This window comes from Oncorhynchus tshawytscha, linkage group LG06 (assembly GCF_018296145.1).
Source record: "Oncorhynchus tshawytscha isolate Ot180627B linkage group LG06, Otsh_v2.0, whole genome shotgun sequence".
Classification (NCBI taxonomy): domain Eukaryota; kingdom Metazoa; phylum Chordata; class Actinopteri; order Salmoniformes; family Salmonidae; genus Oncorhynchus; species Oncorhynchus tshawytscha.
The window spans coordinates 78,026,359-78,053,041 of record NC_056434.1 but is presented as its reverse complement, the minus strand read 5'-3'; the positions used below and the strand labels follow the sequence as shown (position 1 = coordinate 78,053,041).

Here is a 26,683-nt window from a genome sequence, read left to right as displayed (position 1 = left end):
TTTGGTTTGAGTGCTGAAAATGTCCAAATGCCTATCCAGTAGGTTTGCCTCTAAGGGTACCCATGCTTGTAGATTTAAAACAGTATGTACAAGTTAATTGCATCTTTCCATGCTGACCAGTAGGTTTATCACACAAGATCTCTGGCAGAAAGTGTATAAAATAATAGGATTTATTAAACAGCATACATGATCTTACATAGTTTAATATTAATGCACCACTGATTCTATATAAAGATCCATTTTAATACCTTTCCTTTTGCCCCTTCTCAAGCACAGTCCCGGACCATTTTGACTACAATTAAACTCTGGGGGGGATGTATATTGCAGTTGCGTTTACTTCTTGATGACTTCCTCTTTCAGTTTTTCAGCCAGATGTTTTCTTTTCTGTAACTTCTTTTTATCTTCGACAGAGATCTCCTTTTGAAGGGAAAACCAAGAAAGTGTATCAAATGTTGAACGGTAGCACCACTCAAACTTAAGTCACAAATCTACTACAGCAAGGGCTTTATTCAATCCGTATCGCCGAAGTTCAGCCTGATTTAAAAGCGATGTTAGTGGCGACTGCATATGCCGGCTCAATTGGAAATGACCCTTTTCATACTGCGCAATCTAAAGCTTCAGCGATCTAGACTGAATAGAGCCAGAAGAGTAGAAGCACACGGGGCAGCAGCACTACAAAGTGGAGACAGTTGTCACTTCAACCCAGATCACCTTGGGTTTATGTCCCCCAACGAGAGAGCTTGCAGGCTGCGAGGCATTGACCATCTCTTCCTGTACACTACTAGCACCACCCCTGTTCATTTTAGGAACATAGTCCTTTGATTGGCAAGGCAGCAAAAGAAGAGGGGAATAAAGAGCAGGGGAATAATGTGAACAGAAAATCAGGGGAAACCAATCGAGAAGATTGCATTTGAAACTCACTAAAAACATGACACAGGCAGACCAGAGTTCTTTGCTAGCAGAGTTCTACTTGAATTTGCAGTCATCAGCTGAGGTGTGGTGCATTGTTATCGTTATTAGTGGTAACTAATGAAAGCTGTTACCGGTGTGCTGGGAGTGGGGGCAGGGGGTTCCTCTGGTGTGGCTGGTTTGGGTCTCTGCTCTCTTTTCATGGCCTGAAGTTTGTCCCTCTGCTGCCTCAGGTACAGCGCCCTCTGCTGGAGTTGCACCTGCTGCTCTGCTGACAACTCCTGAACACAGAAACACAATCCATCTGTCTTCAGCGAAACTGGTCATGTTGCCTGGGTGTTTATTCAGAGGGCATGACATATGGCTCTGTGTTATGGTTAATGTCACATGACCTGGATTTAAAGCTTTTTCATCAAACCCCCTTTTTATGTCCGACGCTTCAGCACCATCAGAAAAATGTAAATAGTCTAATTCTCCTTTCTGGGAAAGACTTAAACATTCAAATCTATGTCATGTGACATGATGAACCAAAACACAAAGCCCTTTGTATGGTGTATGCAATAGGAGAGTCTCACTGTGAACGGCTTGGAGATGCCAGCCTCCTTGCGTGCCTCTTCTATCCAGCCCTCTACTGCTTGGCTGCTGCCCTTCTCCCTGGAGACAGCCGGAAGCTCTATGCCCTTCACTGGAACCCTCACAGCAGGAAGGACTCGTGGTTCTGCATCAACACATAACCATCCAGTAGTCACACAACCTCTGAAGTACACTACCTGACCAAAAGTATGTGGACACCTGCTCGTCGAACATCTCATTCCAAATTCATGGGAGTTGGTCCCCACTTTGCTGCTATAACAGACTCCACTCTTCTGGGAAGGCTTTCCACTAGATGTTGGCATTTGCTTCCATTCAGCTACAAGAGCATTAGTGAGGTCGGGCACTGGTGTTGGGCGATTGAACCTGGCTCGCAGTGTTACAATTCATCCCAAAGGTGTCAGGGCTCTGTGCAGGCCAGTCAAGTTCTTCCACACCGATCTCAACAAACCATTTCTATATGGACTCCACTTTGTGCACGGGGGCATTGTCATGCTGAAACAGGAAAGGGCCTTAATCAAAATGTTGACAAAGTTGGAAGCACAGAATCATCTAGAATGTCATTGTATGCTGTAGCGTTAAGATTTCCCTTCACTGAAACTAAGGGGCCAAGCCCGCACCATGAAAAACAGCCCCAGACCATTATTCCTCCACCAAAATGTTCAGTTGGCATTGCATGGCTATGCATTCTCCTGGCATCCGCCAACCCCAGATTTTTCCATCGGACTGCCAGATTCATCACTCCAGAGAACGCGAGTCCAATGGCAGCGAGCTTTACACCACTCCAGCCGACGCTTGGCTTAGCGCATGGTGATCTTAGGCTTGTGTGCGGCTGCTCTGCCAAGGAATCCCATTTCATGAAGCTCCTGATGAACAGTTCTTGTGCTGATGATGCTTCCAGACGCAGTTTGGAACTCTGTAGTCAGTGTTGCAATCGAGGACAGAAGATTTTTACACGCTACACGGTCCTACGCTCTTCAGTAAAGCCATTCTACTGCCAATGTTTGTCTATGGAGTTTGCAAGGCTGTGTGCTCGATTTTTATATACCTGTCAGCAGCTGGTGTGGCCAAATCCACTAATTTGAAGGGACATGTAATGTAGATTAACCTTTTAGCATTCATGTGCTATATCTACACTACAGGAAAGGCTTCAAGGGGAACAGACTAGTGTATACTATAAACTAATGGCACAGAGTAAATCCAGTGAACAGTAGGGAAGGTACATCACTACAGACTAGTAATAGAGCAGATGTACTGAGAACATGAAACAGAGAAGACTGTTTCAAGCATCAAAGTATATGGAGGGGAAACAGTCAGCCAACAGTATTGGAGACTGAATGTAACAGTTATTACCTGATGCCAACTTAGAAGGGGGAGATGTGCTGGTATTGGCTGGACTCAGCTGCCCACTACCTCCAGCAGCCTTCAGCTCCCCTCTCTGTGGAGATGTACTGTTCACCTACATGGAAGGCACAGGGCAGCCATGTCATTGCATCTAGCAGTTCTAGTTATGCCACACTGATGTTCACAAAGTTCAGGTTGTACAGCTAACATTTATGGGCAGGTCTAACATTGCAATAGCAGACTGTAACAGTGCACATAACAGTGCAATAGCAGACTGTGTGCACTGTACTACTAGGAGAGTTACCGTTGCGTTTCCATTGACCAGAGGGACAGAGGGCTGGTGGCTACCACTATCCCACACCTTTGCCTCAGCCTTGGGCTGAGCATGTGCAACATACAAGAGAGTTGTCACATACCCCACTTTAGGTTAATAATACAGGCTAAAAAAACATATATTGTAACGATAATGTGGAAAAAACAGTGTTACAGGTCAAACCTTTAGTTAACAATGTGAGTCCATGTCCTAGAACAGGGCTGGATATCTGCCAGATCATGTACCACTGCATTAGTTGATTGATTGAAGACTGTCTAGTAACGTGATATGTAGGGACTGTAAGCTGCTGTACTCATCACTTCCCCTTCTTTTGTGTTGCTGCTAAACTACATAGCTCAGAAGAATACTATGGCTATGAATACATGAAATAGGAACCATTTATCACATTCTACAGGCAGACAAAGGCTTATGTTCAGTATTTTTGTATTACAACACTCTGATGAGTCAGTATTAGGTTCATAACTCACCTTGTTGGTCTGTTGAATGGAGGTGGCCCTCTGGATGCTGACTGCCTCTAGAACTGGCCTATCAGAGCAGCTTCTGGACGTGGAGCCGATCTCCTCTGACTGCAGTCGCCGAGCCATCTCTAGGTCATAATCCTCCTTTGACCTCCTGTACAAACACACATCGGGGAGATATGTTTACTAGTAGATGGTCGTTTAACTCAGATGACAAGAGTGAGGTTACTTTACATCAAACACCACCATGGTTTTATAGGGTTGCACTAGTGTGTTTCAATGTGTTACTTGTAGTTGAATACAAAGCGATCTTAAATAACACAGCCATTATTGTCACCATTTAGAGACTATAAAATAAATAAATACTGAGCTATATTGTATGCAAAATAAAAAGGAAAATGTTATTATACTAATACAATTTCTCAGAGAAAACATTGTTTAAAAAGTAATACTTTTTTTCTCTCCCAAAAGATGGGGTTCAAGATTATTGGCACCTGTTCTCAATACTTCACCTTGTGAGGATAATGGCACTGAGCCTTTTTATTAAATGTTTTATGAGATTGGAGAACACTTAGGGAGGGATCTTAGACCATTCCTCCGTAAAGATTTTTTTCCAGATCCTTGATATCCTTCGTCTGCGCTTATGGACTGCCCTCCTCAATTCAAAGCACAGGTTTTTTAACAGGGTTCAAGGTAAAGGGGGAAAAAATTCTAGATCGCCTGTACTCCACACACAGAGATGCGTACAAAGCAATCCCTCGCCCTCCATTTGGTAAATCTGACCACAACTCTATCCTACTGATTCCTGCTTACAAGCGAAAATTAAAACAGGAAGCACCAGTGATCGGTCAATAACAAAAAGTGGTCAGATGAAGCAGATGCTAAACTACTGTTTTGCCATCACAGACTGGAACATGTTCCGGGATTCTTCCGATTGTATTGAGGAATACACCACATCAGTCACTGGCTTTATCAAGAAGTGCATTGAGGATGTCGTCCCCACAATGACTGTACATACATATCCCAACCAGAAGCCATGGATTACAGGCAACATTCGCACTGAGCTAAAGGGCAGAGCTGCCTCCTTCAAGGTGAGGGACTCTAACCCGGAAGCTTAAGAAATCCTGCTATGCCCCTCGACGAACAAACAAACAGGCAAAGTGCCGATACAGGGCTAAGATTGAATCATACTACAGTCTCCGATGCGTGTCTTATGTGGCAGGGCTTGCAAATTATTACAGACTCCAAAGGGAAGCACAGCCACGAGCTGCCCAGTGACACAAGCCTACCAGACGAGCTAAATCACTTCTATGCTCGCTTCAAGGCAAGTAACACTGAATGTGCTGACCAACTGGCAGATGTCTTCACTGACATTTTCAACATGTCCCTGATTGAGTCTGTAATACCAACATGTTTCAAGCAGACCACCATAGTCCCTGTGCCCAAGAACACAAAGGCAACCTGCCTAAATGAATACAGACCCGTATCACTCACGTCCGTAGCCATGAAGTGCTTGGAAAGGTTGGTAATAGCTCACATCAACACCATTATTCCAGAAACCCTGGATTCACTCCAATTTGCATACCACCCAAACAGATCCACAGATGATGCAATCTCTACTTCACACTGCCCTTTCCCACCTGGACACAAGGAACACCTATGTGAGAATGCTATTCATTGACTACAGCTCAGCACCATAGTACCCTCAAAGCTCATCACTAAGCTAAGGATATAATAGTAGTGAGGCTATATACAGGCACCAGTTTGTCGGCCTAATTGAGGTAGGTGTGGTTAAAGTGACTGTGCATATATGATAAACAGAGAGTAGCAGCAGCGTAAAAAGAGGGGTTGGGGGGGCACATAATGCAAATAGTCTGGGTAGCCATTTGATTACCTGTTCAGGAGTCTTATGGCTTGGGGGTAAAAACTGTTGAGACGCCTTTTGGTCCTAGACTTGGCACTCTGGTACCGCTTGCCATGAGGCAGTAGAGAGAACAGTCTATGACTGGGGTGGCTGTGGTCTTTGACAATTTTCAAGGCTTTCCACTGACACCGCCTGGTGTAGAGGTCCTGGATGGCAGGCAGCTTAGCCCCAGTAATGTACTGGGCCGTACGCACTACCCTCTGTAGTGCCTTGCGGTCAGAGGCCGAGCAATTGCCGTACCAGGCAGTGATGCAACCAGTCAGGCAGGATGCTCTTGATCGTGCAGCTGTAGAACCTTTTGAGGAACTCAGGACCCATGCCAAATCTTTTTAGTTTCCTGAGGGGGAATAGGCTTTGTCATGCCCTCTTCACGACTGTCTTTGTGTGTTTGGACCATTCTAGTTTGTTGTTGATGTGGACACCAAGGAACTTGAAGCTCTCAACCTGCTCCACTACAGCCCCGTTGATGAGAATGGGGGCGTGCTCGGTCCTCAATTTCCTGTAGTCCACAATCATCTCCATTGTCTTGCTCATGTTGAGGGATAGGTTGTTATTCTGGCACCACCCGACCAGGTCTCTGACCTCCTCCCTATGGGCTGTCTCGTCGTTGATCACTGTTGTGTCATCAGCAAACCTAATGATGGTGTTGGAGTTGTGCCTGGCCATGCAGTCGAAGGTGAACAGGGAGTACCGGAGGGGAATGAGCACGCACCCCTGTGGAGCTCCAGTGTTGAGGATCAGTGTGGCAGATGTGTTGCTACCTAACCTCACCACCTGGGGCGGCCCGTCAGGATGTCCAGGATCCAGTTGCAGAGGGAGGTGTTTAGTCCCAGGATCCTTAGCTTAGTGATGAGCTTTGAGGGTACTATGGTGTTGAACACTGAGCTGTAGTCAATGAATAGCATTCTCACATAAGTGTTCCTTTTGTCCAGGTAGGAAAGGGCAGTGTGGAGTGCAATATAGATTGCATCATCTGTGGATCTGTTTTGGCGGTATGCAAATTGGAGTGGGTCTAGGGTTTCTGGGATAATGGTGTTGATGTGAGCCATTACCAACCTTTCAAAGCACTTAGCCTTTAGCTCGATGTGGATGTTGCCTATAATCCATGGCTTTTGGTTGGGATATGTAGGTACGGTCACTGTGTGGACGACGTCGTCAATGCACTTATTGATGAAGCCGATGACTGAGGTGGTACTCCTCAATGCCATTGGATGAATCCCGGAACATATTTCAGTCGGTACTAGCAAAACAGTCCTGTAGCGTAGCATCCACGTCATTTGACCACTTCCGTATTGAGCGAGTCACTGGTACTTCCTGCTTTAGTTTTTGCTTGTAATCAGGAATCAGGAGGATAGAATTATAGGTCAGATTTGCCAAATGGAGGGCGTGGGAGAGCTTTGTATGCATCTCTGTGTGTGGGGTAAAGGTGGTCTAGAGTCTAAAAATGTGGTAAAACTGATTTCAGTCTGCCTGCATTAAAGTCCCCGGCCACAAGGAGAGCCGCTTCTGGGTGAGCATTTTCTTGTTTGCTTATGGCCTTATAGAGTTGGTGGAGTGCGGTCTTAGTGCCAGCATCGGTCTGTGGTGGTAAATAGACGGCTACAATTAATATATAATAATATATCATGCATATAGCCTCTGTTGTTTTATTGTTCCTTTTTTTGGGGGGTTTATCGGGAGCTGGAGTTTTTCCTGGTCTAATAATGTGCTCAGGCAAAACTATGGGCCCTACGTGTGCGCCAATGACTAAAGGAAACGACACAACAAAGCCTATGAGAACCTGATGAAAACCCTATTATTATAAAATGACAGTGCATGTATGAGGGCTGGTGTAATGGCCCCAGTTCTATGAGTCTCTTACTTCAGAACCTCCTGTATAATCTTCATCTCCTGCTGCTCCAGTTCACTCATCACGTCTGCTCCATCTGTGAGACACTCAGGCAGGGCGCCTATGCACACAGGAGGGGAGCATTAGAACAAATAGTTTTGGACCGGTGTAGGCTCATCGGTGCCATTGTGCCAAGTGTGTGTGTGTGTATGGGCACACCCGCATGATGGAGTAGTGTGTAAACTGGTAAGGTAGGCAAGCATTAGGATTGCAAAAAAATCCAGTAACTTTCACAAATCAGGAGGGAATACGCAAGAAATGCGGAATCCTCCAATCAAGACATCTGCAAAATCTGAATATGTTGGGAAAGTTACCAGATTTGTTCAACCCTAATTAGGAGTTGTGTGACAACAGTGAAAAGGTGTACCATTTCTCTCTTTAATGACCTGCAGCGCCTGGAGCTGGAGCTCCATGTTCTTCTGCACCATGAGAGACCTGAACATCTGGAAGTCGTCTGTGGCCAGGACGGGCTGGAATACAGTCTGTACAAAAGGTACAGTTAATAATAAGCATGAATACTGTTCTATATCTGCTAACCATCTTGACAAGTCCTATGAATTATTCATATTTGTACTTGTTTCTTTGAGTTCTCTGCCTCTGGGTTGTGCAACCTTGGCAGTTGGCAATGTAATTGAATCTGAGTCAGCTCTGAATTCTCTTCCTCTCTCTGTCTCTGTCCTGAGGCCTACATTATGTGCCTCCTGGTAACTTAAATCACAACCGAGGTCTTTTTCTGGCCCAGGTATGTCCCAGAGGGCACTGTTGGCTCTGAGACTAAGTAACACTCTCCATCAGGAATAGCTCCATCGAGCTGTTCCTGTATCTCACTAACCCGATTTAGGCCTGGCCCACTAATCTGGTCATAGATCAGGTCTACCTGAGCTCCTGTATGTTTAACAGTCTCAGGTTCACAACACCAGCAGATGGAGGAGAAACAGAATCCATCATTGTGTACCTGAACTATTTCCTATTATGTATTTTTATGCAGAGCCATGCATTCTTTGACCATGGAGTTGAACATGATGGGGCATGCTCCTCAGTCCATGACAGGAGGACGCATTTCAAGAAGATCTAGGCTGAAAGTTATCTTGAATGTTTTTTCATGAGAGCACACCCAATCCTATCACATTTCCCCACTCTGACAGTTCATATTCCCTACCATTAGTAGGAAGGTAAAGGGTCGGGAAAGGTGTGGATTAGGCTCAATGGTGATAAGGTCCTCAGATTCAGACCTCGGGGAAATGCTTCAGCAAGGTAATTAAGTAGTATCACAACCCCGCCCTAGTGGGCGGTGAACTGTCAAAACAGTTGGCATGGAGACAGCAAGTAACAGCATGAGCAGAACTGAAAGGAGCTTGCCTTCAAGTCATTAATATGTATCCTACCTTTCTTCACAGGTAGTTCAAACTGTACCTTTCTTGTTCTTGATTGCTTGCCATGCAACCGAAGTGGCCTGGTCAAGCAGACTGACCGATGCGCTCGGCTTGTTCCACCAGGCTACAACCGAAGGCCCATTTCATAAAATCAGTAAACAGGTCTCCAGGATAAGTTAGTATTCTTGCACAAAAATAAACAAACAATGTTTACAGTGTTTATCTACACACATCAAATGTGCATAACCTAGGCATACTTGTAGTGCAAGAAGAATAGTTTGGGATTTATCCCAGAAACCTGGTAATTGAGTTTGATTAGATAGGGCCCAAAGTTAAATTGTAACAATATCACAGGGAGTCGTTGTAGAAACCCATCCCATAGTAAGATACCTCATTAGAGTTGTTAAACTCTGGCACTGTCCACTCCTCCTTCCTGACCTGCAGCATACCACTGCTGGCTTGCTTCTGAAGCTAAGCAGGGTTGGTCCAGGTCAGTTCCTGGCTGGGAGACCAGATGCTGCTGGAAGTGGTGTTGGAGGGCCAGTAGGAGGCACTCTTTCCTCTGATCTAAAGAAAAATATCCCACTGATTGGGGACACTGCCCTGTGTAGGGTGCAGTCTTTCGGATGGGACGTTAAACGGGTGTCCTGACTCTGAGGTCCCATGGCACTTATTGTAAGAGTAGGAGTGTTAACCCTGGTGTCCTGGCTAAATTCCCAATCTGGCCCTCAAACCATCACGGTAACCTAATAATCCCTAGTTTACAATTGGCTCATTCCTCCTCTCCCCTGTAACTATTCTCCAGGTCGTTGCTGCAAATGAGAACGTGTTCTCAGTCAACTTACCTTGTAAAATAACAGATAAATAAAACTGTGCAATAATTATTCCAAATGACTTGGTTAGCTTCCAGTTCAGTGCAGACCTGAACCTTGTAGCGCTTGGCTTCATCAAAAGGCAACTAGGCCTTTGGGATGTCAAAGAGCTCATCTCTACTGTCAGAGACGTATTACATTACTTGATGAGTCATCACAAATTAACTCCGCCACGTACAGGAGTCATTACATTGATGGTGCATTAAATTAATTGTCCTGAGATGGAGGCTATTGAATTCTGCCCAGATACAGAATATATCGTTCAGTATGGCCAGAGACCAATAGCTGGCAAGTTCCCAGCAACCATTAGACATCATCATAATACAAATCCCCTATATATGTCATCACAGCAGGCAAGTGTTATTATGTCACAACAGTGACATAATGTTATTTTTAGGGAGTCTTTAATGCTGTATCCAGAGAGAGCCCTGGCCCAAACATAGACCTAGGTATTTTCAGAGGAATGGTTTACATTTTCCTTCCACTGACTTGTGTAAAGCACTGAAGGATATGTAAATATCTAGATGTTCTGTTCTCAACCCATTTGTATTGTAAAGGTGCACACTCATCCGTCTACATCTACGTAGCTGGCATAATTTGTGGCAGTGTATAGGAAAGATGATTGAGCTTACCTGTAAGGTTTTGGACTTGGCAAAAGGAGAGGAGCATGCCTCCAAAAACTGCTGCTCATCGATGCCAACCTCTTGCATGTAGGTTTCTAACAACTTCTCCACCTGAAAGTAAATGTAGCTAGTTGCATCACCATTTTCCAGAGACAAAACATTTGATGTTAAGACACTGACAAACTATTCATGACTAACTCAGCCATTCCACATCTTGATTCAGGACTAATTTATGGAATTGCAGACCCTTCCAGAATATGTCTATTTAAGATACATGTGTAACGATAAATCATCATAATAAGAAACCCAATGCATAATAATGTTGCAAGCCATTCCAAAGACTGTAGCTAGCTACTCACCAAATGCTTGTACTGCTGATGGATTTCTGTATAAGTCAATTTATTTTCATCTTCATCATCAAAAACTGAAAGAAAATGCAAAATTGGTCAACTATGCAAACTTGCATGCATAATATCTGAATTAAACAAGTAGGGTGACACTGCTTATTGACATACATTCTTAATTTACATTTTAGCCATTTAGCAGATGCTCTTACCCAAAGCAACTTACAAGAGCAAATAGGGTTAAGTGCCTTGCTTAAGTGTGCCTTGAATTCTAAATAAATCAGCAAAAGACCCCCACACCATCACACCCCCGTGCTTCACGGTGGGAACCACACATGCAGAGATCATCCGTTCACCTACTCCGAGTCTCACAAAGACATGGCGGTTGGAACCAAAAATCTAAAATTTGGACTCATCAGACCAAATGACAGATTTCCATCGGTCTAATGTCCATTGCTTGTGTTTCTTGGCCCAATCAAGTCTTCTTATTATTGGTGTCCTTTACTAGTGGTTTCTATGCAGCAATTTGACCATGAAGGCCTGATTCACACAGTCTCCTCTGAACAGTTATTGAGATGTGTCTGTTACTTTAACTGCGTGAAGCATTTATTTGGGCTGCAATTTCTGAGGCCGGTAACTCAAATGAACTTATCCTCTGCAGCAGAAGTAACTCTGGGTCTTCCTATCCTGTGGTGGTCCCCGTGAGAGCCAGTTTCATCATAGCACTTGATGGTTTTGGCGACTGCACTTGAACTTTGAACATTTCTTCTTTTTCGGATTGACGGACTTCATGTTTTAAAGTAATGATGGATTGTCGTTTCTCTTTGCTTATTTGCGCTGTTCTTGACATAATATCTGGCATGCAGTGGAAACACGCCCCCCTCATAGAGAGAGACAGCTAAATGGGAGCTCTCACATCTTTCAACATGTTTTTTTACAAAAGGATAGATTGAGTTAGATAAATTTGTATTTTTTGGCAGGTACATATGCAGGATGCTACTCGCCACAGCATGGCCTTCGCTCCAGACCAAAACTCCAAACTTATAACCTAATTTGACCAAAATTAACCGGAGAGATTACTGCTTCCAAGGTTATTTTTCCAAGCTATACAGAGGGTGCTCTAGCAAACAAACAGCAGAGACCTGAGAACACCATTCCAACCTGGAACTGAGGTCTCAGGCTTGAAAGGACAGACCAGATACACATTCAATTAGCACTAAGGTGTGAAGTAAAAGGGTTTTTGGCCCAACAAGTGTCAGGAGTCTTTGAAGCATCCTCTGAAGCCCCATCCTGCTGTTCAAAGACCATTCACTGGCATTTTATACAAGAAATCTGCCTCCAGAAATAAAAGCTTCTTCCAAGTGGGTGTGACACCTGCTCCCTGGGTTCCACCTGGCAATTTGTTCACCGTCTGCCCTGGCCTGTCTCCCCCGTCTGGTACAGGTTCCTACACCACACTCACCACTCTCTGTTCACCGTCTGCCCTGGCCTTTCTCCCCGTCTGGTACAGGTTCCTACACCACACTCACCACTCTCTGTTCACCGTCTGCCCTGGCCTTTCTCCCCATCTGGTACAGGTTCCTCTACCACACTCACTCCTCTCTCCCAAGCTTTCGCTCGCCTCCAGCACACACGCACTGTTGGGGCAGGTGACTCTGAACTTACAATGGCTAGCCCCAAGTCGTTATAGATTTTATTTTTTCTTGTGCATCTTGCTATTTTTCTATTTGCATCATGATTCCTGCATACTTTGACTACAAACTGTCTTTACCCAACCGTGGGACAGACTGTTTGTTCCCACACTTGGGACTCTCTATTGGTTACACAGACCTTTGGCCTCCCATCCTATTCTAACCACCTCTCGCCGGCTTTGTATTCATGTTACTTGATGAAATTTCTATACAATATGATCTTGTTGCCATCTGATGCAAATTCAGAAGTCATAAATCAACACTGCAGAGCTCTCCCTGTACTATGCTGTGCCTTGATTACATTTCTGTTGATGATATCTGGAAATGTTCATGTACAGTCGTGGACAAGTTTTGAGAATGACACAAATATTAGTTTGCTGCTTCAGTGTTTAGATATTTTTGTCAGATGTTACTATGTAATACTGAAGTACAAGCACGTATGAACTACAAACATTTCATACGTGTCAAAGGCTTTTATATACAATTAATATGAAGTTGATGCAAAGAGTCAATATTTGCAGTGTTGACCCTTCTTTTTCAAGACCTCTGCAATCTGCCCTGGCATGCTGTCAATTAACTTCTGGGCCACATCCTGACTGATGGCAGCTCATTCTTGGAGTTTGTCAGAATGTGTTTTTTTGTTGTCCACCCGCCTCTTGAGGATTGACCACGTTCTCAATGGGATTAAGGTCTGGAGTTTCCTGGCCATGGACCCAAAATATCAATGTTCTGTTCCCCGAGCCACGTACTCACTTTTGCCTTATGGCAAGGTGCTCCATCATGCTGGAAAAGGCATTGTTCGTCACCAAACTGTTCCTGGATGGTTGGGAGAAGTTGCTCTCGGGGATGTGTTGGTACCATTCTTTATTCATGGCTGTGTTCTTAGGAAAAATTGTGAGTGAGCCCACTCCCTTGGCTTAGAAGCAACCCCACACATGAATGGTCTCAGGATGCTTTACTGTTGGCATGACACAGGACTGATGGTAGCGCTCACCTTGTCTCCTCCGGACAAACTTACTTCCGGATGCCCCAAACAATCGGAAAGGGGACTCATCAGAGAAAATGGCTAACCCAGTGCTAAGCAGTCCAATCGCTGTACTGTTTGCAGAATATCAGTCTGTCCCCAATGTTTTTCCTGGAGAGAAGTGGCTTCTTTGCTGCCCTTCTTGACACCAGGCCATCCTCCAAAAGTCTTTGCCTCACTGTGCGTGCAGATGCACTCACACCTGCCTGCTGCCATTCCTGAGCAAGCTCTGTACTGGTGGTGCCCCGATCCCGCAGCTGAATCAATTTTAGGAGACGGTCCTTGCGCTTGCTGGACTTTCTTGGGCACCCTGAAGCCATCTTCACAACAATTGAACTGCTCTCCTTGATGATCCGATAAATGGTTGATTTAGGTGCAATCTTACTGGCAGCAATATCCTTGCCTGTGAACCCCTTTTTGTGCAAAGCAATGATAACGGCACGTGTTTCCTTGCAGGTAAACATGGTTGACAGAGGAAGAACAATGATTCCAAGCACCACCCTCCTTTTGAAGCTTCCAGTCTGTTATTCAAACTCAATCAGCATGACAGCGTGATCTCCAGCTTTGTCTTCGTCAACACGCACCCCTGTGTTAACGAGAGAATCACTGACATGATGTCAGCAGGTCCTTTTGTGGCAGGGCTGAAATGTTTTTTGGGGATTCAGATCATTTACATGGCAAAGAGAGACTTTGCAATTAATTGCAATTCATCTGATCACTCTTCATAACATTCTGGAGTATATGTAAATTGTCATCATACAAACTGAGGCAGCAGACTTTGTGAAAAATTAATATTTGTGTCATTCTCAAATCTTTTGGCCACGACTGTACACCCTGGCCCAACTACTGTTGCTAGCCCTAATTCTGACTTGTGCTCTGATATCTGCTTCACTGATTTCTGCTCTCGTAAAAGCCTGGGTTTTCTGCACGTTAACACTAGAAGCGTATTACCTAAAATGGATCAATTGAAAGTGTGGGTTCACAGCTCCAATCCAGATGTGTTGGTCATTACTGAGACGTGGTTAAGGAACAGTGTTTTGAATACTGATGTTAACCTTTCTCGGCAAGACAGATCTTCCAAAGGTGGAGGAGTGGTAATCTTTACCAAGGATCACCTTCACCTCAGTTGTCTCTACCAGGTCTTCCCCAAACAATTTGATTTGCTGGTTTTAACCTCTCTGCGCACGGAACCCAGTAGCGGGATGAAATTCGACAACATACGGTGATCGCTACATAAATAGTCATATTAAACATTCATGAAAATACAAGTGTCTCACATGTTTCGAAAGCTTAGAATATTGCTAATCCAACAGCGTTGTCAGATTTAAAAAAGGATTTACTGCGAAAGAATACGATGCGATTATCTGAGGATAGAGCCACATAAAAAAACAACTATTTCAACCAGCACAGGCGTAACAAAATCAAACTGCAATAAAATAAATTGTTTACCTTTGACAATCTTCCTCTGTTTGCAATGGGGCGGCAGAGTAGCCTAGTGGTTAGAGCGTTGGACTAGTAACCGGAAGGTTGCAAGTTCAAATCCCCGAGCTGACAAGGTACAAATCTGTTGTTCTGCCCCTGAACAGGCACTTAACCCACTGCCTGTCATTGAAAATAAGAATTTGTTCTTAACTGACTTGCCTAGTTAAATAAAAGGTCAAATAAAAAGTTCCAATGCTCATTGTTACACAATTAATGTTTTTTTGTTTGATAGGCTATACAAATGGATTCTAACACAAAACATTTTGTGAACCGCTTGTGTCGTGAATTCTGTCTCATTCCACTTTCAACAACACATTAGAGGTAAATACACACACAAAACGTGACTTTTCAAGTCATGTTTGGTTTCATTGCAATCAACTGGTTTGTTTGTAACACAACCAAACCTGATGGGTCATTTCGTGGGATGTATTGACTGAAATAAACCGATTTGAAGACAACAAGTAATGACATCATTGTGCACCAATGATTTGCCCGCTGTTTCGTTGATTGACTGTATTTTAACCCAATAACCACTGTTCGTCTTGAAATCTAGCTGGGTAGATAGCCAATGAGCTGAGGTAAACGGCAATATGTAATGTTTATGTGTTGGAAGACCAACCCATGTAGTAAACTCTGGCGTAAAGAGGTTCATTCGCCATTGACAATTCATACGGGAAGGAGCAACGCATGTTGCGCACAGTGTGACGACCCTCCCACTCTGTCTGCCGTATTATGTCTTTGTTCTTGTTTCCTTATTAGGATGGCGGTGGGCGGAGTTAAGAGGGTCGTCAGCTTCATGGGAAACACCTGGGCCAGGTGTGTCCCAGGATAAATAGACCTCTTCCACATTCATGGAAGAGACTATCTCCATGCAGACACCTTTGTAGATTGTGTTGTGGTTCTTGGTGGCCTTTTGTTTGTTTGCTTTGGCACCTTTCAACACCCTGCATTATCACATTCATGCATGCAAAACACTCACTTGCACTACTGATGATATTTTCCTTAGTTGCTTTAGTTGATAAAGATATATTTTTGTTACTCCTTATCTCCACGTTGTCTCCCTTTGTTACGTGCTTTGAGCCGGTTCGTGACAACAGCATTGTTTTGGTAAAGCGCATATTCAGCTGTTTATATATATCAATCAGTATGGCGACTAAGTCCAGAAAAGCTAAATCTAAGTCTAGATATACAGATGTACACACATTTTTAGAAGAAATTGATCGAGGACGATTCATTTAGCGATTCCCAAATGAAGGAATATTTTTTTGAACGGAGAAAACATCGTTTTGGACTGGTAAGTTCTCATGCTAATGCCGTTGTTTGAAATTAATAATATAAAATATTATTTGTGAAATGAAATAGCCTATTTGATGCTGTTGAGGGGAGGGCAGGCCCACAACAATGGCCAAAGTGAAATGGAGACAGATACAGCTGGTCTGTTGTAATATAATAGAGACAGTAGATCTAGCTGAAATGTCATAATATAAATGAGACAGTAGATCTAGCAGGTCTATAATAATATATTCAACCTTATGTTCCCTGTACTCATATATGTGTGTGTTTATTATACCTCTTGATACAGGGCTCATATGTGAAACTATTCTAACTGAACATTTTCTTTCACAGTGACACTGACTCCGAATGGGAGCCCCCAGTGCCAAGGTGTCCATCCCCCACTGAAGCTGGTTCATCCAGCTCCTGCCACAAGTGGTCATCTGCCCAAATGTATTTCTGCAGGCATGGATGTGCTATGGCACCTGGCATTAGCAGCATAATATTGTGTAGAGGACTGAGGGTCTTCCAAATATTGAAAGTGTTATTTTGTAAATGTGTTTTTTTTTTCATGTTTTTTGTTATTATACCATTTTTGTATTTTGTTTATAGTTATTCCATTCAAAATGTGTAACTTCACCAGTTTGGCCACTGGGGTACATTTGGGCTACTTGTGTGGGACACCTGGGTGACTTCATGATAAATGTCATGTAGCACACTCATTTTGGAAGTTATCATTCTGAAACTTTGCACAAGTACTGTTGCCCTCTTATGTTTTTCACTGAAAGTCCTGGAGTATAAACCCTCCTCCTCACAGCTGCCCATGTCCCTTAATGTTGATGATGTGGTTGTCAACATGGCTGAGCTCTTTAAAATCACCACTTCATTAAGTCAGGATTCCTATTTGACTCAGCCATGCCTCCTTGCCCATCCAACATTTCCTCATCTTCCACCCCTTCTAACGCGACTATCCCCGATTCTTCTCCCTCTTTTTCCCATGCCCTGCTACAAAGTTTCTCCCTGCAGCCAGTCACCGAGTCCGAGGTGGAGCTCCTTAACCTGTTTGGGGTAGGGGGCCGCATTTTCACTTTTGGATGAATAGCGTGCCCAAACTGAACTGCCTCCTACTCTGTCCCAGATCCTAATATATACATATTATTATTAGTATTGGATAGAAAACACTCTGAAGTTTCTAAAACTGTTTGAATCATGTCTGTGAGTATAACAGAACTTATTTAGCAGGTAAAACCAGTTTGTAGAAATTGGTTGAGGTTTTTCCTTTGTATAATGAAGAAGTGCCATAGTTCAGAACGAACGTCACTTCATGTGTACCTTTTGATAGCGGCGCGTGACCAGAAAAGTAGCATCAGATTGTTTTGCTCCTGTATTGAACACAGATCATCCAGTCTTCAATTTGATCGATTATATATGTTTAGAAATACCTAAAGTTGTATTACAAAATAAGTTTGAAATGTTTTGGCAAAGTTTACAGGTAACTTTTGAGATATTTTGTAGCGACGTTGCGTAAGTTGGAAGCAGTGTTTTTCTGGATCAAACGACGCGCCAAATAAATGGACATTTTGGATATATATCGGAATTAATTGAACAAAAGGACCATTTGTGATGTTTATGGGACATATAGGAGTGCCAACAAAAGAAGCTCGTCAAAGGTAAGGCATGATTTATATTTTATTTCTGCCTTTTGTGTCGCGCCTGCAGAGTTGAAATATGCTACTCTCTCATTGTTTACTGTTGTGCTATCCTCAGATTATAGCATCTTATGCTTTCACCGAAAAGCCATTTTGAAATATGACATGTTGGCTGGATTCACAACGAGTATAGCTTTAATTTGCTATCTTGCATGTGTAATTTAATGAAATTTTGATTTTTATAGAACTGTATTTGAATTTGGCGCTCTGCATTTTCCCTGGCTATTGGCCATGTGGGACGCAAACGTCCCGCCTACCCCAGAGAGGTTAAACTTGACCCCAAAAACACATCTGGGTCAGAGGGTCTAAACCATTTCTTCTTTAAGGTTGCTGCCCCTATCATCGCAAAGCCTGTCTCTCCTTTTTGGGGAGGTTCCCATTGCTTGGAAGGCAGCCACAGTTCGTCCTTTACTTAAAGGAGCTGATCCTACTGTTATAGGCCTATTTCTATTTTGCCCTGTTTATCAAAAGTGTTGGAAAAACTTGTTAATAATCAACTGACTGGCTTTCTTGATGTCTATAGTATTCTCTCGGGTATAATTTGGTTTCCGCTCAGGTTATGATGTCTCACTGCAACCTTCAAGGTCTTTAATGATGTCACCCTCGCCCTTGATTCTAAGCAATATTGTGCTGCTATTTTTATTCACTTGGCCAAAGCTTTTGGCCTGGTTTGCTAACTCTCTCAAAGAGTGCAGTGTATAAAATCTGCTGTCTCAGCCACTGGCTGTCACCAAGGGAGTACCCCAAGGCTCAATCCAAGGCCCCACGCTCTTCTCAATTTACATCAACAACATAGCTCCGGCAGTAGGAAGCTCTCTCATCCATTTATATGCAGATGATACAGTCTTATACTCAGCTTGCCCCTCCCCGGATTCTGTGTTAAATGCTCTACAACAAAGCTTTCTTAGTGTCCAACAAGCTTTCTCTACCCTTAACCTTGTTCTGAACACCTCCAAATCAAAAGGTCATGTGGTTTGGTAAGAAGAATGCCCCTCTTCCCACAGGTGTTATAACTACCTATGAGGGTTTAGAACGTGAGGTAGTCGGCGCATACAAGAACTTGGGAGTATGGCTAGACGGTGCACTGTCCTTCTCTCAGCACATATTAAAGCTGCAGGCGAAAGTTAAATCTAGACTTGGTTTCCTCTATCGTAATCGCTCCTCTCTCACCCCAGCTGCTAAACTAACCCTGATTCAGATGACCATCCTACCCATGCTAGATTACGGAAACATCATTTATAGATCGGCAGGTAAGGATGCTCTTGAGCGGCTAGATGTTCTTTACCATTCGGTCATCAAATTTGCAAACAATGCTCCTTATAGGACACATCACTGCACTTTATACTCCTCTGTCAACTGGTCATCTCTGTATACCTGTCGCAAGACTCACTGGTTGATGCTTATTTATAAAACCCTCTTAGCCTCATTCCCCCCTATCTGAGATATCTACTCCAGTCCTCATCCTCCACATACAATACCAGTTCAGCCAGTCACATTCTGTTAAAGGTCCCCAAAGCACACACATCCCTGGGTCACTCTTTTCAATTCACTGCAGCTAGCGACTGGAACGAGCTGCAACAAACACTTAAACTGGACAGTTTTATCTCCATCTCTTCATTCAAAAACTCAATCATGGACACTCTTACTAACAGTTGTGGCTGCTTTGTATGATGTATTGTTGTCTCTACCTTCTTGACCTTTGTGCTGTTGACTTTGCCCAATAATGGGGCGGCAGGTAGCCTAGTGGTTTGAGCGTTGGACTAGTAACCGAAAGGTAGCAAGATCAAATCCCCGAGCTGACAGGGGTAAAAATGCGTCGTTCTGCCCCTGTACAAGGCAGTTAACCCACTGTTCCTATGCATTCATTGAAAATAATAAAAAAATCTTAACTGACATGCCTAGTTAAATAAAAAGGTAAAAAAATATTTGTACCATGTTTTTGTGCTGCTACCATGTTGTGTTGCTTCCATGCTGTGTTGTCATGTGTTGCTGCCTTGTTATGTTGTTGTTTTAGGTCTCTTTATGTAGTGTTGTGTCTCTCTTGTTATGATGTGTGTTTTGTCCTATATTTGTATTGTATTCATTTTAAATTTTTAAAATCCCAGTCCCCTGTCCCCGCAGGATGCCTTTTGGTAGGCCGTCATTGTAAATAAGAATTTGTTCTTAACTGACTTGCCTAGTTAAATAAAGGTTAAATAAAATAAAACAATGTGGACTTGGTCTTTTACCAAATAGGGCTATCTTCTGTATACCACCCCTACCTTGTCACAACACAACTGACTGGCTCAAACGCAATAAGAAGGAAAGAAATTCCACAAATTAACTTTTAACAAGACACACCTTTTAATTGAAATGCATTCCAGGTGACTAGCTCATGAAGCTGGTTGAGAGAATGGCAAGAGTGTGCAAAGCTGTCATCAAGACAAAGGGTTGCTACTTTGAAGAATCTCATTAAATACATATTTGTGTAACACTTTTTTGGTTACTACATGATCCCATATGTGTTATTTCATAGTTCTGATGTCTTCACTATTATTCTACAATGTAGAAAATAGTACAAATAAAGAAAAACGCTTGAATGAGTAGGTGTGTCCAAACTTTTGACTGGTACTGTATACGGTGAAATTGCATTAAAAATTCCACAAAGAAACATAAAAAATCTTTTTCATCCTTTCGTCAATTAACTTTAGATTTGATTACACAGTTTATTTGACCTTGTTTCAATGTTGTAAAATGTCATATTTGAAGTCATTTTTTCAACGTCATGCTATCAACCTAAATAAAGGGGTATATTGAAATAAAATGTGAAGCCACAGTCCAATGACTTCTGCCTGAACAATAGGGTGTCCACCCACTCTGCCCAAAGTAAAAACGTGCTTTGGTGCTGAAATTTCACATCCTCATTATGTAGTGGGCCGTAGCAAGCTATCTGCTTTAGTTATTGAGATGATTGATCTCTGTCGAGGGAGGTGCTGGTTTTCACATAGTGTAGACAGCTGGTGATGAGGGGTAATACACTTCAGTGAGAACGAGTCTACCATACAGATGCCTACCTTTATGTACCCTGCTTAGCTTTGGAAACAAGTTGTGTTCATTTCAACAGAGCTACACGATATATACAAAAGTATGTGGACACCTCTTCAAATTAGTGGATTCTGCCACACCTGTTGCCGACAGGTGTATAAAATCACGCACACAGCCTTGCGATCTCCAAAGACAAACATTGGCCTTACTGAAGAGCTCAGTGACTTTCAACTTGGCATTGTCATAGGATGCCAACAAGTCAGTTCGTCAAATTTCTGCCCTGCTCGAGCTGCCCAGGTCAACTGTAATTGCTGTTATTGTGAAGTGGAAACATCTAGGAGCAACAATGGCTCAGCCGCAAAGTGGTCACACAAGCTCACAGAACGGGATCGGAGAGTGCTGAAGCGCGTAACGCGTAAAAATCGTCTGTCCTCAGTTGCAACACTCACAACCGAGTTCCAAACTGCATCTGGAAGCTACTTCTGCACAGGAACTGTTCATCAGGAGCTTCATGAAATGGGTTTACATGGCCAAACAGCCACAAACAAGTCTAAGATCACCATGCGCAATGCCAAGCGTCGGCTGGATTGGTGTGAAGATCGCTGCCATTGGACTCTGGAGCAGTGGAAACACGTTCTCTGGAGTGATGAATCAAACTTCACCATCTGGCAGTCCAACGGACAAATCTGGGTTTGGCGGATGCCAGGAGAATGCTACCTGCCCCAATGCATAGTGTAAAGTTTGGTGGAGGAGGAGAACTGGTCTGGGGCTGTTTTTCATGGTTCCTGGTTAGGCCCCTTAGTTCCAGTGAAGGGAAATCTTAACGCTACAGCATACAATGACATTCTAGATGATTCTGTGCTTCCAACTTTGTGGTAACAGTTTGTGGAAGGCCCTTTCCTGTTTCAGCATGACTATGCCCCCCATGCACAAAGCGAGGTCGATACAGAAATGGTTTGTCGAGATTGGTGTGGTAGAACTTGACTGGCCTGCCCAAAGCCCTGATCTCAACTCCATCGAACACATTTGGGTTGAATTGGAACACCGACTGCGAGTCAGGCCTAATCACCCAACGTTAGTGCCTGACCTCACTAATGCTCGTGGCTGAATGGAAGCAAGTCCCCGCAGCAATGTTCCAACAATTAGTGGAAAGCTTTCCCAGAATAGTGGAGTCTGTTATAGCAGCAAAGGGGGGACCAACTCCATATTAATGCCCATGATTTTGGAATGAGATGTTCGACGAGCAGGTCTCCACATACTTTTGACCATGTAGTGTAGCTAACGCAGAGTAGATTCTCCATAGGATGTTGAGAATTAGTACATTGTGGGTAATTTAAGATATCTGCAAATAAGTTAATAAATATGTGAAAAGGCTAAAGCATAACTATGTTTATAGTTATAAGTAACTAGATCGTGACTACAACTAAGGTACTAAGTCTTTGACCACACTGTGTTGTTACTACCTTGAGTAAAAACTATGGATGCACGATATATCGTGGAAAATATCGGAATCGGCCGATGTCTAGTTTAATGCCCGATGTGCAAAACCGATGTCAAAGCTGATGTGCATACCTATATAATGAAGGTACATGAAGTAATGACGCCATGTAAAATTATGCGCTATACGTGCAGCACAGCCTTCCTAAACTAGCCCACAATGTCTGCTGTGTGGATTGAGCAGTCAACAAGTCAAGCAGTCATTTGAAAGAGTAACAACATTTCAGTGAGACAACTCTAAGGTGAAATCCATTAATGCCAAGATAATGGCATTCATTGCCCTTTTTTAATGGCCAGCACTGTAGGTGCGCGAGACAACCTTAGCAGCATCATAGCATACATATCGATGAATCTTTGTGACATATGAAATATGAGTGATAGTGTAATCAATGTGTAATAACTACGTAAAAAATTAATTAACGCCTTAAATTATTATGTGACAGTCATATTCAGGTCTTGTTTGGTCAACAAACTTATTTGACATGTCAAATAGTGTTATTTGACACTCAAATAGCGTTATTTGACACTCAAATAGCCTTACCTCCCTTATCCTACCTCTTTTGCACACACTGTATATAGACTTTTTCTATTGTATTATTGACTGTGTTTGTTTATTCCATGTGTAACTCTGTGTTGTTGTTTGTATCACACTGCTTTGCTTTATTTTGGCCAGGTCGCAGTTGTAAATGAGAACTTGTTCTCAACTAGCCTACCTGGTTAAATATCAGTGAAAAAAAATGGGAAAAAAATGTTAATAGTATATTTTTTGACACGCAAAGACCCAAATGGCATTCCATAGAAATCCTGGTTGAGAATGAAACGACTGAACAATGAAACAGCACAGCAAGTAAGTGAAAGAAATAGGTTTTGATGATGTTTTACTGGTAACGAGGACATACGTAAATGGCAACAAAATAACTTTTTGGTCAGTGTGGTGTGTGTAACCTTTATTTAACTAGGCAAGTCAGTTAAGAACAAATTCTTATTTAAAATGACGGCCAACACCGGCCAAACCCGGACAACACTGGGCCAATTGTGCGCCGCCCTATGGGACTCCCAATCACGGCCGGATGTGATACAGCCTGGATTTGAACCAGGGACTGTAGTGACGCCTCTTGCACTGAGATTCAGTGCCTTAGACCGCTGCGTCCATGTGTGTGTGTTAACTATTTAACTGTACTAGAATGCTTAAAAGGCCTCTATCGGCCAAAATTTTTATATCGGTACATCACTAGTAAAAACTCACACTTCCTACCCTTTAACGTGCCAATTAAAACACGTTGGCATGTTAATGTTGTGTATCATGTCAAAACATTGAACAGCTTCCATACTCATTTGCATAGACTACCTAAATAACATTGAACAGTTGAATGTAACTCCTAACTTGAGCTTGGGTTTATGTAGTCTACACTTACATTTAATTTAGCAAACAAAGAACACCATAATTTCAGCTTGTAGCTAGGTATACCATCATTCATCCATGGTTGATTGGATCTTTGGAAGTTTAGAAGTTGTAGTACCATCACATTAGCTTTAAAAAAAAAACTTTAGGCGGCATTCTGCCTTCTCCCTACAGTTTTCAGCCATTCACTTCCCCTACCTCATGTGAACTACAATCCCTACGCTGTGGTTTAACCTTTAGAAATGTCAATAGTAGTTGCTTGTGATACGGCTTTTGAAATATATAGCCCTTATCTTTCATCAGCGAGAAACAATCCTTTAAATTTAAAATATACTTACTGTAGCACAGATCTATACTGCTATGGGAGCTTCCATCCGACAAAACTACACTGTAGCAGTTACAGATCCAAACAGCTATGGCTGCCTCCATCCAACGAAACTACACTTCCCGAGTTACGCTTCCACACAGGTGTTCAGAGCATGATAGACAGCTAACTAGCACCTCTTGTCATCAGTAAACAAGCGCTGAAACATGGATATGGCTGTGTGGGAACATTAACCCTAACAATGTGTGTATCAATTTAACCTTTTGTTTTTAGAAAATTATTTCTCGCTGTTATGAAATATGGTCCTTATGTTTACAAAAGAGTACGGCAAGCGATGCGTGTTAGCTTTCAAAAAGCTCCCATAAAGAAGATACTATCATCAATAGAGCTAAAGCAGTTGGCGTCTATGAATGGGGTACCATTACATTAGCCCTATAAATAAGATGCCAAATTAATGATATTAACAAAACTTTTACCTGTAAGTCAATGTATTTGAGTTCAACCCTAATTTCAATGTTTACAACGCATGTTAAAATTAGATGAAAACCGTACTGGTTAATTACTTTTTTCAAATCCAATGAATTTTTCACGTTGATTCCATGTCACAACACGTTGACCAATTAAGTTGATTCAGCCAGTGTGTGCACCAGTATCTGTATGCTAACATCCAGAAAGCGCCGATTCCCCACTGTAAGCGTTATAATGTAAATTCGTTGATCACCAAATATGGAGTTTCGCTGAGCAAGTATCTTCATTTACTCCCGGTATGTACTTCCAAAAAAAGGTCAAAATAAAAATCACAAATTACTGCCACGATCAGATCGGAAGAATACAACAGCTCAATCCTATCACACTGGATGTTTTTCGGTTGCTTGTACATTTTTATTTAGAAATTTTTTGGAAGTACATACCGGAAGTAAATGCAGAGAGTTGATCAGCGAAACTCAATAGTTGGTGATCATTCTAATGCAGATCTGGTGAATTGTGCGTTTGAATCGGAACTTTCTAGGCGTTCGAGTGGTCTCTACGCACATGTATATACTGTTTCACCCAGTGGATAACTTAACCAGCTAGTTTATTTGCTTAAAGTATTAACTAAGCTATAATAAGACATGTTGGATGAATGTCGCTCAAACATGTGACGCACTGACGCATGCCAAACAACTGAGCTGGAAAATCACTGCTCCCTTTCGCCAACAAAAACATTACGTGCTTGAAGCTAGCTAGCTACAGTAAAAGTTTTAGATGTAATAGCTAACGTTAGCTAGCTGGCTGTTATTCAGCTTGGTAGCTAGCTCACTCGAGCAGGGGTGCCAAGGATGATTCCAGCATGTGTAATCCTGGTCCTGAAAACCGTTTATAATAATTTTCTGTATCGTAAAAACGTAGAAAAACAAATGGCCTTTCTTACCTGTGCATTTGTTTTCCAAGAAGTCAGTGTATGGAATGACCCATTCAGGACTTCCCAAATATCCAGCGATGCTCTCCACAACCCACTCGCTGTCCTCAGCCATGTTGGCTAAAAAATACACTAGTGCTCTTCAGGCGAGGAAGGTTAGTCTTGAAATTAAACAAAATGCACAACTGAAGTGTAAGTATGCATACATTTGTTGAGATCTAGCTAACAAGCTAGTCCATGTATTGTTAGTATCCCTCTCCGTAGCTGCAGAAAATCTGAAAATGCGCACTCATGAATTTCGAAGTGGTCGAATAGGTTGACTCCTAATCGGTCCCTATGGTAACCGATTACATCAGCGTTTAGCGTTCTACAAATTGAACAGCCCATCAGGTGTGTGGTAACCTAGTAAGTGTTTTATTCTTTGTGATCCTTTGAACGCACAATACTAATAATCCCTGACATTTCACTGTAAACTACCTACATTACCTGAATAGTGATTTAGGCTACATTGCCCGTTTATTGGCGTTGTTGTGTAGGGCGAAGTTTCCGTGTGCTAGTTGAAGATACCTCTCTATGCCTGAATAGGGTGATAGTGTGCATAGCCAAGACACTGGCAATCTAGTTTCATGATTGAGAGCCCCCACACCCTTGTCACCCGGGCGCTGTGGTAAATTAACCCCCACTCTTGAGATAGGATTAATTAGTTCACAGGTTAAACTACCACAGTTTAAATAACACGTAATCTGAAATGGATAGTCACTAAAGCGCGTAGACCTACCTGAATAGATTTTTTTTTATTAAGAGTAAACATTAAATGTATCAATTCGATATAGGCATCAAGGTTATACAATAAATATACACTATTTTTGTATTTTGAAATATATATTGTTAAAATAAGGCTGTCTATTGTACTTTAGTCCTACAGTTCATAAAGGCAGGGCATGCAACAGTGGGCATGCCAAAATTAAGCAAAAAAGTATGTTGTATTATGCATGAGAACATATTTGTAAGGCATAACTTACTCTGCTTATTTGTACATTTGGAAACAGAGATGGTGTAATGTACACTGAACAAAAATATAAATGCAACATATAAAGTGTTGGTCCCATGTTTCATAAGCTGACATTTTCCATATGCACAAAAATATTATTTCTCAAAAAAGGCCACTCTAAAATGTGCAGTTATATCACACAACACT

At 42.5% G+C, this 26,683-nt stretch overlaps 1 protein-coding gene across 6 annotated transcripts; it reads right to left on the bottom strand.

Annotated features, from left to right (window-relative positions):
* Positions 1-142: 142 nt before the first annotated feature.
* LOC112253126 (cilia- and flagella-associated protein 36) lies at positions 143-25,835 on the bottom strand. 6 transcript variants are annotated; one of them, XM_024425067.2, is made up of 12 exons: positions 25,498-25,835; positions 10,676-10,740; positions 10,326-10,427; positions 8,862-8,945; positions 7,816-7,930; positions 7,422-7,509; positions 3,646-3,790; positions 2,854-2,959; positions 1,485-1,627; positions 1,044-1,190; positions 712-816; positions 143-417 (listed from the first exon to the last, which is right to left on the bottom strand). In XM_024425067.2, exons 1-12 carry the CDS (start codon positions 25,598-25,600, stop codon positions 334-336), a joined length of 1,287 nt encoding a protein of 428 aa, XP_024280835.1. In that variant the 5' UTR covers positions 25,601-25,835; the 3' UTR covers positions 143-333. The 6 variants fall into 6 exon arrangements, with proteins under 6 accessions (XP_024280835.1, XP_024280839.1, XP_024280836.1 ...); XM_024425071.2 differs by lacking the exon at positions 25,498-25,835 and adding an exon at positions 24,650-25,191; XM_024425068.2 differs by lacking the exon at positions 25,498-25,835 and adding an exon at positions 24,100-24,542.
* Between the last annotated feature and the right edge of the window lie 848 nt (positions 25,836-26,683).

What these genes read in the sequence shown, in the direction of transcription:
- LOC112253126 (XM_024425067.2), bottom strand. Translation starts at nt 25,600, where the DNA reads ATGGCTGAGGACAGCGAGTGGGTTGTGGAGAGCATCGCTGGATATTTG. An exon ending in GGTCATTAAAGAGAGAAATG is followed by an intron (nt 7,510 to 7,815) that starts GTACACCTTTTC and finishes CTGTGTGCATAG; the next exon opens with GCGCCCTGCCTGAGTGTCTC. An exon ending in CCCTTCTAAGTTGGCATCAG is followed by an intron (nt 1,628 to 2,853) that starts GTAATAACTGTT and finishes GTGTTGATGCAG; the next exon opens with AACCACGAGTCCTTCCTGCT.